The sequence below is a fragment of the Ochlerotatus camptorhynchus genome, unplaced genomic scaffold (assembly GCF_037179485.1).
Source record: "Ochlerotatus camptorhynchus isolate MF236.1 unplaced genomic scaffold, CSIRO-AGI_Acam_v1.1 ptg000496c, whole genome shotgun sequence".
In the NCBI taxonomy this organism is placed as follows: domain Eukaryota; kingdom Metazoa; phylum Arthropoda; class Insecta; order Diptera; family Culicidae; genus Ochlerotatus; species Ochlerotatus camptorhynchus.
In genome coordinates this window covers 108,111-124,356 of record NW_027040981.1, presented here as the reverse complement: position 1 = coordinate 124,356, position 16,246 = coordinate 108,111, and the positions used below count along the sequence as shown (strand labels likewise).

General features: G+C 38.4%; 1 protein-coding gene across 1 annotated transcript in view; it reads left to right on the top strand.

The window, feature by feature from the left end:
- Positions 1-5,176: 5,176 nt before the first annotated feature.
- Bem46 (abhydrolase domain containing 13-like protein Bem46) overlaps positions 5,177-16,246 on the top strand; it is a 43,328-nt gene continuing 32,258 nt past the window's right edge. The window contains exons 1-2 of the mRNA XM_065235566.1: positions 5,177-5,677; positions 5,735-6,497. Coding sequence (XP_065091638.1) covers positions 5,524-5,677; positions 5,735-6,497 — 917 coding nt within the window. The 5' untranslated portion in view covers positions 5,177-5,523. The remainder of the gene's footprint in view (positions 5,678-5,734; positions 6,498-16,246) is intronic.

Below are 16,246 nucleotides of genomic sequence, written 5' to 3'. Positions count from 1 at the left end.
GACGTGGATATTTACCAATATTCTGAGTAAGTTGTTTTTACCTACAATTGCGTGAAAATTTTGTCACTGCCGAGCAGGGTTGCTTGCACTCACTTGCTATGAAAAAATGTTTTTTGGAATTATGAAATCATGAGATATTAAAATGATAATTAGTACTTGTAAGTTACAAGAAAAGGTAGTAAACTAAGTGTTTGACACATAAAACCTGTCAATATTGCGTTCAGTGCGTCACAATCAGCAATTTTATAATTCGTGAACGCTCACTCTGAGTGAACGCTCACGAGTCATAAATTCGCTGATTGTGACCCAGTGAAAGCAAAATTGACAGGTTTTATGTATCAAATACAGACTTTCCTACCACTTCTTGTATCTGATAAGTACAAAACATCATTTTAGGATCTAATGATTCCATAACTTCGAAAAACATTTTTTAGAGAGAAGTGAGTAGAAGTAACCCTTCTGTTGAGCTAACGAGCCAAAACAAGTTCTAATTTTTGTTTGCGGTTTACTACTCCTAAACTAGTTACAGGTCAGTAAACTTAATCATAAAATACGCGAATCGAAGTGCATTCAATCGATTATCTGGACTCATACTTAACCACACTTCTTTTTTCCTTTTCTTTTTCTAATATCTAGCTACCAGTTCGAAATACGTGGACTCATTCTGCTATTAACAGTTGGCCGATAAGCCTGACAGCTAGACCAGTTGATGATCGGTCAATCGGTCGCTCCGGTAACCGGCTGCCTGCAAGCGGAGTACGGTTCGCATCTTTCCTCCCCAAGGTAAGTCTGCCAAGTTAGAAATTATTAAATATATCATAAATCCCCACGAGTAACAGGCCGACAAAAATACGGACGATTATCACGCCGAAACCGAAAGTAGTAAAGTGATCAACAGTGATTGTAACATTTCGTTTACTTTTTCTCAATTTCAGTAACCGACAGTCAACATCAAGCGCAGCAAGTATCCAGTGGGTTATTCCACCCAGAGTCAGGTAAGCCTTACCAAGAAGCTTGTCAAATCCAGTCATTTCGGAAGCTTTAATTCGCTTTTAATTTGTTGTTTTGAAAATAAAATACTTGAGCATAACCCTGATTACATTTTTAAACCCATTGCAGAGATTGTTTTCGTATACACAAAAAATAATCGTTAATAAAAGTAAAAAAAAAAACATTGGTAAAATTAAAAGTTTGCGTTGGTTCTTTTTAGTAAAAAGCGGTTAGCTTTCAACACGAAAGTCAACCAATTGTCTAATTAAAAGTTTTCCGTTCACTACTTTTAAAAGCTGAAACTTTTAAAATGAATTGTACTACTGTCAAATGAAAAGCATGGCAGTATTGAAATTAAAAGTGGATTCTTTTCAATTCAAAACAAATTTTTGACATGAATATGTGGTAAATTTTAAATAATATGTACTGTTTTGATTTACATAAAAAGTATTTTCAATATAAATATTTATATGCATTTTAAAGATTATAAAATCATTTTTAGTTTTCAATTCAAAATAATATTAAATCCAAATATTTTTTTTTATTTGATAAATAAAAATCTACAAACACAAAAATATATTTATTGTGTCAGTTCTATATTCGATGCCGGTACGCGTATAATCGTCTTACGTAGGCTCCACGCCACAGCTGATGAATGCTCTATGTGTAGCCGAATAGGGTCGGATTCCAGGAAATAGCTACCACATTCAGCTCAGAACAGCTGCCCCGCCAGCCAAGATGAGACCAGGGATTCTTCAGTTGAAGTTTGGCTCCTACGATGTCCAGCACGGCATAAGTATGGGTTGATGAGAGTCTCCTACGTTGGGTTCTACATCCATTATCCATCAGCGACGTTACGAGCGCAGAAAAAGACCACACGTGAACAAAAACCCATGAAGACAAGATCAATTTTCAGCATCTCAAATCAAAACAAGAAACCTCACTCACTCTTGCACGAGTTCAGGGAAAGCTCTACTGTTCTGAAACTTCCCAACAAAATACCTAACGCGATCGCTTGTTGAATCCAATAATAAAGCATCCACACTACTGCCGGCTGATCTCCATCCGTTCTTGAGGCCAGGCAGGATGATGAATAAAATAAAATGTCTGTAGACAGAAGCAAAACATGAGGTTCTCGATGTCAATGTCGGTGCTGGCTGTTTCGAAAATTGACTAGAGAATAGACGAATCAATGGGGCTGTGAAAAAAGTTATTTTTTTAAATATTTGTGAACCTGGTGAAGAAGCGTTTTTTGACATTTTTAAAATTAATTACTCACTCAATATCCGTGGTGGCTTTTACAACAACCAGAATTTGTAAAATTTCTAACGGCTGGGAGAAAGGACGGTGCTGCTGCTGCAAAAATATACGGAATACATTTTGGCGCGAAGTAAACGGCTAATGAAAGTTCAGTGCTGCTAGTAAACAAATCGATGTGAAAAGGTATTTGACAGTTGAACAACTTTCCTTGTAAAAAATGCACTTTTAAAATTACAAGTCATAAGTGAAAAAAACATTTTCAAACAAAAAAATTAATTTTCATTTTGCATATTTTCGCAGTTAATGCCGTGGTTAATATTTAGAATTTTGGCAACCTTTCAATATAAAAATACATTATTTTTATTGATGCAATTTTTGTTGTTTGTGTTACTACCATGTGGAAGCTAATACCCCGTTCACATTACAGCGTATATCACGTGATATACGCTGTCTTGCAATGAGCACTCATACATCTAGTTTTCACTGGAAATCCTATGTATGAGTGCTCATTGCAAGCCAGCCTATATTACATGATATAAGCCATAGTCTGTCCGGGGTATAAAACAGCAAAAAAAAAACTTATTTTCGGTAAACACAAACGATATAAAAAAACGTAAATATTACCGTTCACGCTAATCCACCATCAATACCTATTTATAGGTATTCGATTCTTACCGATAATGTACACTAATAAAATTCCGCACATTTTTATTGACGAATTTCCATGTGAAATTCCAAATGATTTTCATATGACCACACATAAACAGAATCCACCCAGAATCACACATAAAATTTATGAGTCAAATGAATAGTATGTGTGGTTAAGGCCGGCGCACAATAGATACGTTTTCGGGTTTTTTGACAGATAATGCATGGGCTAACTGTCAAAAAACCTGAAAATGTATCTATTGTGCGCCGGCCTTTACACTTGGCTTTTATGTGTACACATATTAAGTATGTGTCCGACACATAAATATTATTTCTTGATCACATTGCAAAACATTCATGTGTGGGACACATAAAAACAATCTTTGAAATTTTATCAGTGTACACTCAGAAAATATTCAAATCTAAATAATATAAAAGCTACGCTAATACCCCGTTCACATTACAACGTATATCACGTGATATACACTGTCTTGCAATGAGCACTCATACATCTAGTTTTCACTGGAAATCCTTTGTATGAGTGTTCATTGCAAGACAGCCTATATTACGTGATATACCCTAATAAAAAATAACCATAAACGAACGATAACCCAAATCATTGAACTATTCCACAAATGGTTTGGATGATACCCAGAACACATCGTTAAGCAAATTAACCATACAATTTTTATTAGGGTAGGCTGTAATGTGAACGGGGTATAAATCGCAACTCTCCCGACCGACGCATAGCTCGGTATAAAGGGAGAAAATACATACTTAGTATAAAAGTTGTTTATACGGACGCGAGTATAAACCTATGTTATGTCCACTTTGTATAGTTTGACTTTATGCTTGAGTTGCTTATTCTGGATATATCTGAAGGGTGATAATATTTTTTTGTTTTCTTTCACAGTTAAATTAAATAGAAGTTTGCAAAGCACACAAACATTTCTAGAGAAAATTACAATATAATAATTGGTTACAGCGTAGTGAGTTTCAATCGATGTTCTGCAGAAGGAAGTCGTTGTATCACGGCAGGATCTTCCATTTGACTACTGCAACAAGAGTTTTCTTAGTGCGGCCTTCCGTGTTGACGTAGGTGCATTGTCTTTTGGTTTAGGTATCTTCCGGCAGGATGGCGTGGGTCAGTTCGAGGACCAGTTGCAATCCAACATCACCGGAATCTGTGGAAAATAGTTCCTTCTTGATGACACTAGTGTAGTGCACTAAGATTCCGATCTTAAACGCTTCGGCATTGGCCAATCCTCCAGCAACTGATCCACCTTGTCCTTGGGGCCGATTCGTATTCGACTGTTTCCAGTTTACCACTTGGGTTGCGCAGCATGGAAGCCGAATCACCGAATGAATCACTTCTTCTGCGTAAAACGCAAACAATAACCACGAATTAAAAGGAATACTTTAGTTGAAGGAATTAACTGCGGGTGACCGAGGAGGTTATGATGTTTTTCAACATATAAACATCCTAAATCTACATTAACGGTATACACTGAACGAATCCCAGCCCAATATTCGGACTTAGTATAATTTTAAAGAAAATTTTAATCGGATCAATGTATAAACAGTGCTTAACCATAAAATGATTAAATTTTAATCTACCTTCGTATAGCAATATTTTTGAGTGTAGGTATGTGCACTTTTGTGCGATTATCGGTATTTTTTACCGACATTAAATTTTTTACCGACATTAGGTATTTTGTCTTTGCGTGAGGAGTTCTGCACTCAAAGATAAATTAAATCATAAAAGCTTAAAAAGTATGCAGTTTCCCGCTTCACCTTATTGAGTCCGAGCCATGATTACTTCGGCAATAGTCATGCATGATTAAAATCGAAATAATCTTTCCAGTATTAAATTTTATTCTTTTTGAATACTGATGTATAATCAAAAAAGATTAAAATTCAATCAAAAATTATTAAAATAGAATCTAAAATGATTAAAATTTATTCAAAAAAAGATAATCTACAATCTAATCAACCATGATTAAACTGGGATTAATATCAGATGCTTATTTTTTAATCATTCGATATGATTAAACTGAGTTTAATGTCAAATTGTTTAAATTTCAAGCAAAATGGGAATAGTTCAATTTATCAGTGTGTGGTTACGTATTATTTGAACGGATCCATCTAGTTTTTTTAAATCTGTGAACGTGCATCAATGTTTGACAGCAGCATGCGAGAAAGGAGAGGTGCTGCTCAAAGTGATACGAATCAATAAACCAAAACAAATAATAGAAAAAGAATTTCTGTGAATAATTCACAGAGGACTTAATTATTTAGCAACTTTCCTGTTCTTTGTATATTTCTATCGGAAAACATAACAAAGTGATAGTTCTACAAATAGTTTTTAAATAGTAAACAACATCATTGTTTGCAAAAACAGCACATTAGAAAACGTCCAATAATAATAGCTCCCATGGCTCGGAGAACATCGCCAGGAAATCTATTCCGATCCACGAAAACAATCGATTAGCTTAGTCCCAAATTCGATTGTTTTTCCTTTGAAAGTTTGCAAGCATTAGCATTAGTGTTAACCAAAGATCCATAGCATTTACCTGTTAGTGGAAACGCTTTTGCCATATCCGAGAGACCAGCCAGCCAGTAACGATGCCATTCCGGGATTGGAAAATTGTCCGGATTATTACTGGCATCGCGATGCGGATCTGGGCGGCCAGTGGTGCAGCACTGTTGGCCGCTTTCGTTATTTACATCATCTATGGGGGATTCTTCGCTTTTATGTTGTTGCTTTTTGCCATCTCTGGTGAGTACCTTCATGGTGAAGCGAAGGCGATTTAATGTTGATTATTTTGAATTTTAGGCATCCTGTATCATGCCCAGGATAATCTTCTGTACCATCCGGACTTGCCTACAAACTCTAGGATATTTGTTCCGGTTCCATCGATGCATGGTTTGCCTTACGAAACCCTGCACCTGAAAACGAGAGACGGAGTCACATTGCATTCGTTTTGGATACGACATCCGGGGGACATGGGCCGTTATGTTCCGACGATTGTGTATTTCCACGGAAATGCTGGAAATATGGGCCATCGGCTGCAGAACGCCAGTGGTTTCTATCACTCGCTTCAGTGTAACGTCCTAATGGTGGAATACCGTGGCTATGGTCTCTCGGATGGAGCTCCCAGTGAGCGCAGCTTCTTTGCGGACGCAAGAACAGTGCTGGACCATTTGCACGGTCGTCACGATTTGGATCATAATCAGATAGTAGTATTTGGTCGATCGCTTGGAGGAGCAGTTGCTATTGATCTGGCAGCTGACGCGGTGTACGGGTCCAAACTGATGGCAGTTGTAGTGGAAAATACATTCACCAGTATTCCTGACATGGCTGTGGAATTAATTCACCCCTGCGTGCGATATTTACCGCTTCTCTGTTATCGGAATAAGTATCTCTCGGTGCACAAGATTCAGTTCATTTCGGCACCGATATTGTTCGTTTCCGGCCTAGCGGATACTTTAGTGCCTCCAAAAATGATGACCATGCTGCACACTCGATGTGGGAGTACGCGAAAAAACATGCTGCAGGTTGTTGGCGGATCACACAACGACACGTGGGCCAACAGCGGGTAAGTTGTTTGGGGACTTTAGACGGGATTTACAGAGCTAATAGAAGGAGGAGGGAGGAGGTGAGGTTCCAAAAGAGAACCCTGAGGACACGGAGTTAGGGATAGGATGGGTAGGAGCTCCAGAAGGGAGTCCCCCTAATAACAGAGTTTTAATATTTAAGAGTTGGCATTTTTCGTTAAATGTTATCGATGCTGCTGTCGTTTTGAATAATCGTGGTCATGTGGTCAAGTTCCGTGTCCTGTTCCTTTGTAGTCGCACCGTCATTTGTCCATTTCCGTGTTTGCTTTGCTTGGTCCGATATCTTCGTTCATCCCTTTCCGAGTTAGTAGTTGTTGCCGAGGTATTATAGCTGGTCCGAATTATTGCCCGTTGTCGTTGCTTGGGTGTTCATAGATCAAATTTGGAAAATCAGACCTGCCTCCTGAAGGAAGTAGAGGAAGCGCAGTGATGCTGGATGGGTTATCCCTCAGGGTATCCCTGACGCTACCTGAAATCCTGTACAGGGAATGGGACCCGTAGTACTGGGGGCATTCGCATAAGAAATGCTCCACTCTAAGTGGAACATAGCATGTGTCACACTGCCTTCTAAATCTGCCTCCGCCTCCCATGTTGTGGCCAGTTCTCAACCGGGATAGAATGACTTGGAGTCAGTGTTCAGGTGGATCCTCCCAGTTCCTGGTATCCCCTTTTACCTTCAGGATAAATAAACCACGAGATCGCATCCATTCGTTAGCCCAGTAGTTCCATATCGTAATTGTGATCCACCACTTTATGTCTTAGGCCGGGACCTGCGGAGATTCTCTAGGGGCACCACTGAAGAGAAAACACAGCAAGTGCATGAGAGTTGAACATTTTCTATTAACCTGTTTTCACTCTATATTCGATGACGGAAGAACAGCGCAATTGTGCCACCGACAAACCGACATGAATGACCATTCATAATTTCTGATAAAAGCGCAAAACTGACATCTGCCACGGCGTTCGCGAAAAATGTTTATCCTAGCCACGAATACGCGTATAATATTTATGAGTTGGTTCGTGTTTAATCTATTCTTCTAATCGAATTCTCCGCATTGTAAGACTAATTAACATTAAACAAAACCCCCTCCCCCTTGTAAGATCTCACATGCATAGAATATTTCAAAGGTCTGTATATGATTTCTTAATGCTTGCACTTTGGCTCAACGGCCCACTTAAAACGCCAACTTTGCGGTTCTTTGCAGTCAGATTTCGACTGACTGCTATTTGGCTTAACGCCACACTATTTGGCACAAAGGCCCACTGGAACTGCCAACTTGCGGTTCTTTACAGTCAGATTTCGACTGACTGCTATTTGGCTTAACGCCACACTATTTGGCACAAAGGCCCACTGGAACTGCCAACTTGCGGTTCTTTACAGTCAGATTTCGACTGACTGCTATTTGGCTTAACGCCACACTATTTGGCACAAAGGCCCACTGGAACTGCCAACTTGCGGTTCTTTACAGTCAGATTTCGACTGACTGCTATTTGGCTTAACGCCACACTTTGTCAGATTGACACTTTGGCTCAACGGCCCACTTAAACCGCCAACTTTGCGGTTCTTTGCAGTCAGATTTCGACTGACTGCTATTTGGCTTAACGCCACACTTTGTCAGATTGACACTTTGGCTCAACGGCCCACTTAAACCGCCAACTTTGCGGTTCTTTGCAGTCAGATTTCGACTGACTGCTATTTGGCTTAACGCCACACTTTGTCAGATTGACACTTTGGCTCAACGGCCCACTTAAACCGCCAACTTTGCGGTTCTTTGCAGTCAGATTTCGACTGACTGCTATTTGGCTTAACGCCACACTTTGTCAGATTGACACTTTGGCTCAACGGCCCACTTAAACCGCCAACTTTGCGGTTCTTTGCAGTCAGATTTCGACTGACTGGAAGTTCGCGGGCTCAAAACGTCGGAAAACGTCCTCCAAGATTCCTCTCTGGAGCCACCATGAAATGTCGCCGCCTTTAGCTACTTTCTTCTCCGGTTAGGGAGAGTCTTTCGCTTTCAGGTCAGACACTGTTTCTCGATTCTAGGAGCTACTTTTTTCCCCGGTTAAGGAGAGAAGTTTTCACTTCTAGGCCGAAAGTTCTTTCGGATTCAAAAAAGAGAAGAATCTGGAGTAACCTATGAAACTTAATTTTATTCAACAAAATTGTACAAAGTGATCTTACGGCTACGTGTTGCATTAGCAACTTATAATTATGTAAAACTTTTACATGATTTGTCCAGGGTTTTACATATCCCTTTCAATACCGGACTTTTGACCTAATTTTGCCTATTCTATTAGCTAGGATTTCGATCGCCCTTGAAAGGGTAAATTTGTGTTATTTGGATCTTATATACTATGCCCTCTCAGATCTGGGATTTCTCGGGTTATCTTGTAAGTTTATTTCTTTTTGTAACTCAGATCTGATATGGCTCTACAAATAAGAATGAGACATTTGTAACGTTTAAACATTATAATTATATCCTTCGTTAAGGATAAACAGAGAGGGAAAGCTAAACGTAACCTAGATGCGCAAGCATGCCATGCGTGGGCGTGTTTATCCTACTTGAACGCAGAAACGTTCCTAAGTAAATACTGTAGTTAGATTATGTAAAACGAGCTCTCGCTCCTTTTGCCCTACTTTTCATTTCATATTCTTGGCCTTGGTATCAACGTCAGCTAGGGCTATGCAAACGGGATGCAACTGTGAGTATCTTTTGGTTTTGGTTTGAAATTAATTGCCTCGCGGTAACACATTGTATGCCTTGTTATTGGTGATAAGACTCGGAGAAATAGCCACAATGTCAACACGCATTGTGAAGTAGATTTAAATCAAATTTGATATTAAAATTAAAATTTCTTGAAAGAAGGGATACTTTTAGATAACAGGGCTGGTAGCGAGTCACTTTTTTCAAGCCAGTCACTAAAAAGTTTCTTTCTTTAAGGCCAAGTCACTAAAGTCACTTTTTCTGACTTCTTGCTAGGACGCAGTGAGATGAACGTTGTGCGTCCGTTCGCTCTCATAATTTTCGGCTGCAATTGCCAGATTATCGCTGGCGCTCTGCCTCCCGGACGTTTATACGTGTGTGATTAGTAGTTTTCTCGCTTTCCGGGAAGTTTTAGAATAGAGAAAGAAAACGTGATTCAACATGTTTGCAAGCATCAGAAGAGATGTCGCGATCTGCGTTGTTTGATTTTCTCCCGGACCAGAAATTAGTGGCATCGCGAGTGATAATTTTTAATTTCAGTTTATTTACGCGCTGCAAGGTGCGTGAAAGAGCTCGGCACAATCGGTGTTGATGTTGGGTCGCTTGTAACTTTTTTTGTTGTGTTTTCGAAAGAAATTGATCGAAATTGTGCCAGAAGTGCTTCTGAACGTGTTTCGCAGTTGGATGTGGTGAAATTCGTGAATTCGCGGTTTATGTTCAGTGAAAATTCCGTGTCACAAAGTTGCTCAACGAGTTTCCTTTTTTTGCCGTTCGACGACGACGGGTTTGCGAGAGAAAAATAAGCATCGGGAATTTGCTCCCGGATGTATTGATTTGGTGAGTACGTTCCAGTTGAAGATTGTTCTTATACATATCTCGATTGCATTTTCGAGGGGACGTTCGGAGAGCTTTGAGATTTAGGCGTTGTTGCATTTGCGGGCAGATGAGTTGGTTGCCGGTAAGTGCCAGTAAGTGCTGCCAGCAGATGAATCAAGAGGTATTCGAAACAAAATTGATAAGAAATGTCCATTCAAATTGATTTAATACAGTTGAACAAATTTCAAAACTATATACGTGCCAGATTTGGAAATAATATTTTTTGAATCTGGAAGTGTGTTTATGATACCATTATCCATTTGATAAAGGTAGAGTGAACATGCGGGGCTTATTGTAAGTAAAAGTGACCTCGGAGTGGTCGTGAATTACCAGGCATTCTGAAATGGGTCACTGGAGCTGCAATAGAGCTAACACCTTCTAACTCCCGGACTAAACCTGCTTTAATTTAAGGGTAATAAAAAGCAGTTTTCTTCCATAATAACACTGCCGGACAGTGGGGGTTAGATTGTACACACACACACACACACACAGTGATGCTTCCTAAGTCAAAATCATCAAAAATTTTCGTTAGAATTATGTTGGTTAGTATTTTGATTTCAACCCGCTGCAATAGCAGCATAGGTAGCTCCATTTACTCGCTGAACATTGTTAGAAGTAAGGGGAGCAGGTATAGACGAAGAATTTGAAGCAGGGGTGATGTTTGTACCTACGGGTACGAATGTAGAATTTGTTCCTCGCTGACCGTTGTTAACAGCAGAGTGATTTGTACCTGGTTGGATACGTGGAGCTTTTCCTACCTGTCGGTAAGAACGAAATTGTAGGATCGTTTTGCGAGTCTTACATTCCCAAAAATTAGAAACATTTAAATTTCTTGATTTCTTGCGTGAGATGAATCACCACAATTCATGCATTTAGCTGGCATGTAGCAATTTTTAGTTCCGTGACCCCATCCCTGGCACTTACGGCACTGAGTGAGGTTTTGGAAATTTCCTCCAGTCTTCCTGAAGTGTTCCCACTTCACTCGTACATGGAGCATAAGTTTAGCTTTTTCTAAGGCCTTAAGGTTGTTTAGTTCACTAGACTTGAAGTGAACTAAATAAAAATCATTAGAAATCCCGTTGCGCGAATCGCTAGGACGGGATTTCATTTTCATTTTGATTACTTGGAGTGACACAACTCCAAGTAATTTTGCCAGTTCATCTTTGATCTGATCCAGGGATTCACTACTCGGCAGTCCTTTCATGACAAGCTTGAACACACGTTCAATTTTGGTGTCGTAAGTATAAAAAAATTGTGCTGCTTCTCAGTAAGATACTTGAGAAGACATTTAAATCCGTCCAAGGTTTCAGCCAATACACGGCATTCACGCCGACGTCCAATTTGTAGTGAAAACTTAACTTTCACGAAGTTCAAAAATTCCATGCGAAGAGCATGGAAATTGGAAGTGTTTATCACAATAGGGGGAATCTTTTCCTTCTTGGCATTAAGCCGGGAAAGTTTACTAGATTTTTTCCTAGATGATGGATCATTCTCATCATCCGTGAGCAAATCAAATTGATTGCTCAAATTAATTTCATCAGAAGGGGGATCAAGAGATTGTCCTTTTCGTTTGCGCTTAGGCGCCATGGCGGCAGTAATTTGTTTTTATCCAAATCGACTTCCAAGCAGATTACTATAATAATCTGAAGGATCGAAGAAAATTTTTCCAAATCGATATCCAAGAAGGATAGGGTAGGGTCCAAACAAGGATGGAAGAGGAATAAGAATTGAAAAAAGTAGAAATTTTACAGTTTGAGCACTTAAAAGTGCTGTTTAAATTTGTTGTAGCTTTAGGTAGTAGAGAGCACGATGCGGACTGTATCTCGGACTGTATCATGCATCATCATTATGTACTATACATTCTATAGAAGTTTTATGCAAGGTTGCAAAGACTCATTTCAGCTAAAATAATGTTTTTCGGAATAATAAAACCAAAAGATGGTATGTTGGCATGTTTTACTTGTAACTTACAAGAAGAGGTTACAAAGTATGCATTGGAAACATAAAACCTGTAAATTTTGCTTTCTATGAGTCACAATCAGCGATTTGCTGATCGCTGAGTGAGTGAGTGAGTTTGTGAAAAATCGCTGATTGTGACTCTCATGAAGTGAAATAAACAGGTTTAATATGTCAAACACATTCTTTGCAACCTCTTCTTGTATCCTACCAATTCAAAATTTGATCATGGCATCTAATTATTTCATAATTTAGAAAAACATTGTTTTAGCTGAAATGAGTCTTTGCAACCTTGGTTTTATGCAATATTGTTTGCGAGTTAGCAAGCAAGCTTGTTTTCCGCGAGAAGCCCGAGAGATGTCGTCACTGAGGTCCTATGTTTTGAGATACTATGTTTTCAAGAAAAACTTTTTCAAAGAGTTACGTCTGTTTGTCTGTGGTATAACATTGATTGAAAATTAGGGGGATTCAGTTATTGAATTTCATAGTCAGAGGAAAAGCTCGTATACAGGTTCTCCACCTGTTCAATGTTTTGATAGTAAACATCATAGTTAAGATACACCGAGGCAAGTTTAAAAGGTACGTGTATCTCTTAGTGGAAGTGAATATTCACTGTAATTATATTTGAGAGGCATTGTTTACTACCGCAAACTACTGTATTAGAAATAATCTCAGTGATTATTCACTTCTGCTAAGAGATACATCTACCGTTTCAACTTCCCCACGTGTTTCAACTTGGCCTGGTTTAGGGTCATGGATTTTGGTTGGACCTATTTATGTCATTTTCGCACTGTATCGAAATGTATGCCGAGTTTTTTTTCTATGAATATAACATATGAAATATGTGTGTTTGGTGAAAAATTCTAGCTTTCTAATTTCTAATAATACCTCGAATAATACTAAAGAATGAATAAGGTTCTCAACATAGGATTTTATTGAAACGCGGGTTCGTAATCACACAAGCACTCCTGAGTAATTGGGTTCTTTAAGGGTATTGAGGTAAATGCATATTCGTAATCTGCATTAAAAATGGAACCCAGAATTTCGTCAATTTTGGTACACTGGAACTATTTTAAATAACTACGATTACATTTGCAAAAATCACCTTATTAGCGCCCCTCGGTGTCACTTTGTATGTGAGTGAGGTGTCAGTGTGTCAATTTAGTGTCAAACAGTGAAGTTATTATTTTGCTTTAAATCTTGATTTAAAAATCGAGATGAATGTGTGTGGGTTCGAAAAAAATATCACTCTGCTCAAAAAACGAAGCTCTTCCATATGATATATTAAAAACGATATATTTTTCAAAATTAAAGAACCCAATTGCGTTCATTGGAAACAGTAGATAGAGCTTCTTTCTTTATGATGCACGGTATATGCATTTAGGTTAACATCCGATGTCCCTCCTTCTTTACATATTTTGCACAAAAAATACATCCAAAGTCCCTCCTTTTTTACATATTTTGCACAAAAAATACTTTCCCATCCCCGCCCCTGACATAATTTCCCGCCTTTTTTTATAAATGGGTGGGACAGAAAGTATATTTTGTGCAAAATATGTAAAAAAAGATGGACTTCAGATGTTAATCTAATTGCATATATCAAGAACATCATGTGAAAAGGGCATACAAGCTTTTTGTAAACAAACATTCTTATGCTCTTTTCTCACCACCCATATGACACTAACGCAAACAACAAAAAGCTTGTATGCCCTTTTCACATGTGGCTCTTGATATAGAGGTACCAGATATGTTTTACAGTCAGTTGTTGGTGATAGGATTGGGCGATCTTCAGAGAAAGATCGATCTTGACGGATCGATCTTATATTTGGCTCTAGAATCGATCCACTGATTAAATCGGTACCAAAGAATCGATCTTTGGTAGATCGATCTTATGGTTTTTATTACAATTGACCTTTCTGACGTATATAACTCACACACTTGCGTAATCCCATTCTAAAATGCTTAGTTTGCTATCCTCACTTTCGCTCTAGCCAAAAATGTTGGTTTGTTATTGTTATCCTCACTTTCGGTGTTTACGTTGGTACCCCAAGAAATTCTTTCAATTATTTTTTTATTTCATTAAATGTTGTCGTGGCGGTAAGGAGCAATGAACACAGCCCGTAAAAAAAGAACCATATAGGCACAATGAAATGTATTGTAACCATACAATAGAATTTATTGCATTTACAATAAATCGTAGTGTCCAAAACGATAAAAGAACCATAGAATTTATTGTTTCTGCAATAGGATCTATGGTAAATTGGGAAATCTACAATAGAACAAGGGGGTTGTTATGTATCTTACCCAACCAAAAAATCACTTTTTCCCGAACAAACTTGAGCCATTTATCATTAATGTTATTGTTTTTTTTACTGTTTAAAACTCATAATATATGGGACGTATCGTAGATCTATTGTAATAACAATATTTTAAATTAACTTGTATGACATACAAACAATAAGAAGTATTGTTGGCAATAGACTTTGTTATGAATATATTATATTTTATGGTAATTATATGGTAATATTTTTCTCGCAGTCTAGGGTGAGAGTAAATCGTTTTTTCGATGTAAATACAATTACAAAATTTATACCTATTGTTTTTTGAAGATCGAAAAGATCGATTTTTTCGATCTTTTCGTGGACAAAGAATCGATCCGAAAAATCGGAAATCGGGCTTAAAAAGATCGATCTTCCAAAAATCTATCCAAGATCGTCCAATCCTAGTTGGTAGATCACCAACAGAATATCATCAAAATACATGCCTCGTGAGCGATTTTTTCCTCAAATTTGAATGTTTTGATTTTCTGGGCAGTGGTAGTAAGCGGATTACTTAATTGTAGTTTGCCTAACAATTAATTTCCAATAAAAAGTGATCGTCTAGGGATGGGGGGAGGCAGGTGTTTTGCATAAATAACTTTACCGCGTTTCGTATTAGGGGTTGTTTATTAACTACGTCGACAGTTTTTTTTGGGATTCTAGCCAAACCCTCCCACCCCCCGCATATTGTCGATATTTTTAATTTGTTTGGGCCGTGGATAATTGCCACCCCCTCTTAACTGTCTACGTAGTTAATGAACAGCCCCTTAGTTGAACGGGACCCCAGTCTCCTACCACCTCATCGTTGGTTGTCTAGGTGGTCACGCCGTGATCCACTTTTAACTGCTGACTTGCTCCTGCTTACTGCAGGACCCAGTGCCTCGTCATCCGAATCGGAAATGAGCAGAGGCACGACAGTAGCACTGTTTTATATCTTTTCAGGTTCAAACAGAACGATGTTCAACCAAGTGGTACTCGATTATGACGACTGGGTATGGGAAAAACGTTTATTTCATGAACAAAGTGATTATCATTTGTTTTCAAAAGTTTTTTTTTTCTGGTAGACTTGAAAAGTTTTCATTTCAGCAGATTTTTAATGCAATATCCTATCGATTGGCGTATTTGGATTTTATTTTCATCTATAAATGACAAACTTACAAGCGTTCAAAACCTAACACTATTTCACCACACATATTTTTTGATTTGCACCCCAGTATAGTCGACAAAGACGTAGTTCTACGTCAAAAAATCGGGAAAGAAAGAAGGCGAGCTTCTGTTTACGCGAAAAGGGCATTTCAACTTTTGTTTACAAAAACTGGTAGGCCCTTTTTAATTGTTGGTCGAGATATATACTAAGCATTTGGTCTGCACATGCATACCTTTAAACATTTTGTTAACCGTGCCAGCAATATTCTGTTAGAAATATGAGCATATTGTTTTCTTTACTTTGGCATCATCCACAGACTACGATATGGTTTATTTTCAAAGCAGCAAAACAGTTCTGTATGTGGAAATATAAAGTGGAACACGTGACTCGTAGTTATAGGAAGATGAAGTGTGTTTCGGATGGTTCATTCCAGCGAGTGAAAGTGGCTGCATGCAAAGCCCCGGGAACGATACACAATGTACACATAAGTATGTACATATGTTGAGGTGGGGAATATCATCGCTCACATGGGAATCTCCCTTCATTATTTTTTGGCGTGGTGTGAAAGATATCGCAAAAGGCTTTAGCTCGTGCGACAGTTTAAACCATAATGTTGACACTTCTGTTGAAACAGAAGTGTAAATTTCAAGCACTATATGCTGCCGCTGCTCGAGGTGAGCAGCGTTGCCAGAATTTATAAAATATTATATGAGATAATTTTCCGTTGT